Source organism: Lipotes vexillifer, unplaced genomic scaffold (genome assembly GCF_000442215.2).
Source record: "Lipotes vexillifer unplaced genomic scaffold, Lipotes_vexillifer_v1.1 scaffold1699, whole genome shotgun sequence".
In the NCBI taxonomy this organism is placed as follows: Eukaryota; Metazoa; Chordata; class Mammalia; order Artiodactyla; family Lipotidae; genus Lipotes; species Lipotes vexillifer.
Window position 1 is genome coordinate 349,969 of NW_006796961.1, and position 3,779 is coordinate 353,747.

General features: G+C 61.3%; 1 protein-coding gene across 1 annotated transcript in view; it reads right to left on the reverse strand.

Moving 5' to 3' along the window:
• Positions 1-2,627, reverse strand: part of PKN1 (protein kinase N1) — a 23,472-nt gene extending 20,845 nt beyond the window's left edge. Inside the window, exon 1 of the mRNA XM_007469046.1 lies at positions 2,581-2,627. Coding sequence (XP_007469108.1) covers positions 2,581-2,601 — 21 coding nt within the window. The 5' untranslated portion in view covers positions 2,602-2,627. The remainder of the gene's footprint in view (positions 1-2,580) is intronic.
• Between the last annotated feature and the right edge of the window lie 1,152 nt (positions 2,628-3,779).

The following is a 3,779-nucleotide window of genomic DNA, read 5'->3' on the forward strand; positions in this document are numbered from 1 at the left end:
GGAATGCCCAGAATCTGAGCTAGGTGTCAGTGTGGCATGAAGAGCCCCACATACATTATCTGCCGCCGCCATGAGAACCCATTTCAGAGATGAAGAAAGTCATGGGTGGCTCCCGACCAACCTCAAGGGCAGCTGCCCCCAGGGAGGATTTACTTCAGGCCAAAAGCATCACTCCCATGATCCTACTGACCCCTACATTTACCCTGAGCAACTGCCATAATTCTCCCCCACTTTACAGGTGAGGAAACTGAGGCTCAGAGAGGTGGCAGCAGCAGTTCTCCATGGGGGAGGGGATCGCCTCCTCTACCACCCCACTCTGGGGGGCATTTGGCAATATCCAGAGACATTTTCGGTTGGTTGTCACAACTGGGGGTGCTACTGGCATCTACTGGGTTGAGTCCATGGATGCTGCTCAACATTCTATAGTACACAGGACAGCCTCCATCTCAAAGAATGATTCAGCCCCAAATGTCAATAGTGCTGAGGCTTAGAAACCCTGGATTAAAGGACACAGATGCACACGCTGAGCTGCTGACCATGACCCAGGAAGGATTTCACAGCAGCCCCACCTGCAAGGTGCTGGCCTGGTCTACGTCTTTCCCCACCATGAAAACCCTCCAGCTACATTTTTTTGACGGCAGAACCAAGGCTCAGAGAGGGAAAGGCACGGGGCCTAGGACACACTGTTAGGAAGTGAGAGCTCTGGAATTTAAACTCAGGCTCACCTAATACCACCTGCTACCAACCAGGCCCCATCTGCCACCCAGCCCCACCCTATCCCCAGCAGGCAGAGCAGGGGTACAGCCAGGAGCAGGGCCAGGTCAAATGAGGGAAGTCCAGGCAGGCTCCCTCAGCCCCACCTCCTCCAGCAGCTGAGGCCTGAGAATATGCAGAGCAGGGAGGGAGGGAGGCCCGCCCTCCTGGGTTCTCCTCTCTTGGGTGACTCACTCCTACCTAGGGCAGGGGTCACCTGAGGGCCAGCATGATGAACCCATGAATCAGGAGCCTGGCCTGGCCTTGAAGAATCCCTGCTCCCTCAACTCCCACCATGAAGCAGGAGACCCCAGGTCCAGATGGTCCATCTTCCAGAATTCCCCTCTTCCCAGAGTGGCCAGGGACCCAGACCCCATGTCCGGAGATTTCAATGCTTTGGGCGTTTCCGGAATCTGGACAGGACATCCGTTTGCTGGACACAGAATGGACAGGCACACACTGGGACAGACAGAGGGACAGTTTAGCAGACCCAAGCAGCCACGAGAAAGGAATGACCAGGATAGGGGAAGAGAGCAGGAAGGAGATGGGAAAGGGGACCAGGGCACAGGTCCAGCCTCGTTCCAGGAATCACAGCCTCCGTCCGGGTCATGTTTGCTACACGCCAAGCGCATGCATGCGCCAGGGGATTCCTACACAGCCCTCCCAGGGCTGAGGTGTAGAGGCAGAGACCCCAGCCCTCCCCAGCCCCCAAGGTCTGACCTTGTGTGATCGGCAACACCAGATACGCCCAGCTCCTCGGCAAGGCTGGCAGGCCATCAGCAGGACTGGGATGGGGGATGGGGGTCATGGGACAGACACAAAGGGGATGTGGGGGCAGGTGCAGAAGGAGACGAGAACCCAGTTACACAGCAACCACAGGACGACGGAGGGGTGATGAGGCGCTAATGGGGGCACCAGAGGTACAGGACATGTCTCAGATTTGGGTCACTGAATGAAAGAAGTTTCAGAAGTCACCCTGGCACTGCTAGCCACAAATAGGGAAGGTGAGTCCCGGGCTGTGATGTCCACAAGGTGGCACAGGAAGAACCTGGCTGGGAGGCAGGTTGGTGTCAGTCAGCTGTGCCTCTGCGTGTGTGTGTGTGTGTGTGTGTGTGTGTGTGTGTGTGTGTGTGTGTGTGTGTGTGTGTGTGTGTGTATGTTGTGGGGTGACCCAGCCCATGCCCAGGTGGGATTCCAGGTATAAGAGAATCCCCAGTCTGTTGATATGGACACTCCCCACCTGGGATAAGGTTCCACCTGGCAGCTGGGTGGCCCGTCCCCCGACCTAATGAGGTGACTCTGGCACTTCCGGCAACAGGTGACAATCTGGGTGGCGTCGGGACCATCGTAAAGCTCAGTCTGGAGGTGGGGGCGGCTGGAGCTTTGTTGTGCGGGGGAGAGGAACGGGCCGGGCGGCCTCCTCCCTTCCCGGGGCACCGCGCCAGGCACCTGCTCAGGTGGAGATGCACCTGCCCGGAACCGAACGCTGGGAGGGAGAACGAGTGGCAGGGGCGACAGGCACCGGGATGCACAACCAGCCACAGACACCTGAATTCTAGCCTCCGCCGCGGCCCCTCTAATTCTCGGGGAAGGGCGGAGCTTGGGGGTGCTTGAGGACCTCCCTGCTCCCCCCTTGTGCGTACCTCCACCTGCTGAGAAGGGGACGGTGCTGGCTCCACGGTGCTGGCCCAGGGAGGGGGCGCCCAGTGCTCGGGGGAGGGGGGGACCCGCCCTGGCCGCCCCGATCCCGGGGGCTCCGGCAGCGCGAGGGCGGGGGTCCCCGGTGCCGGCTGGCCGCCAGGGGGCTGAGGACGCAGGTGCGCCTACCTGCAAAGCATCGCTGGCCATGTCCACGCGCCGTCCGCCAGGGGTCCCCGCGCAGAGAGAGGGGCGGTGAGAGGAGCGTGCGTACGCCCCACGCGGGGCGGGGAGGGGGCGGGCGCGGCGCGACCCCCCCGCCCCGGGCGCACGGCCCTCTCCGGCCTGCTCAGCTCTAGCCCCGCCTGGCCTGGCCGCCGTGTCCGCGCGCCTCGCCCTCCGGCCCCAGCTGCCGCCTGGCTCGGTCACGTGACCGCCTAGGTCGGCGCCCGAGGAGGGGGCGGGGCCGAGGGGGCGCGGCTCCCGGCGGCCCCCGGGGCTGCGAGGTCCTGCCTGCCGGACGCCCCCGTTCCCGGCCGAAAGCGCCTCGTCCTCTTCCCCAGCCTTTTCCTCTTTCTGAATCCTCCCTCTGCCCACGGGTGCCCCATTTGAGCGCGCAGGAACCCGATGAAAAGAGTGAGCCACGTTAAAGCGGGGAGCTGTGGAGGCCTTTGGGCCTCCCGGGATCTCTCAAAAAACAAAACCAATTCATCCCCGCCTGTGTTTGCAATTTTAGGCCGCTTGGAACGGTCCGTCATTCTAAGGCACAGGAGCTTCCCCATAGGCTGGAGACAAGCTCTGAGCAGACTTGTGTTCAAATCCCCGCCTGCCTTGGGGGAGTCCCCAAACCCTAAAAGCCCCTCATCGGTAAAACGGGAAGGATTTACCTACCCACCCCTTAGGTGTTGGCAAAATTAAATGAGACAGTACATGCCAAGTGCTGTGAATACACAGCTCAATAAAGTTTAGCTGCTGTGATTTTTAGTGTTTTTGCCGTTGTTATGAAAAGGGATTTGAACCCTAAATCCGTCACGGACTCGCTGCGGGCCCTGTGGCCGCTGAGCCCTCAGTTTTCCCTGCTGTAAAATGGGGGCCCGCCTCTTCTTCGGGGCTGCTGCATGCAGGTGGCGCTCCACAATGCAGACTCCTGCCCTATCGGAGGCAGAAGGTGGAGACCTTTGAGGAGCCTCTCAGGGTCTCCGGAGTCTCTGTAGCATGCAGCCGGGCTCGTGGCCGACCCCGCACTCCCTTTCAAATCCGGTGACTGGGCCAAGCCGCGGTCCCTGGGGCGCGGGGCGGGGAGCGTTCCCTGGCAGCGCCGCCTCATTGGCGCCCTCCTGGGACCCGCCAGAGCGTGGAGGGCTGCGGGTACCTTGGTTACCGGCAGC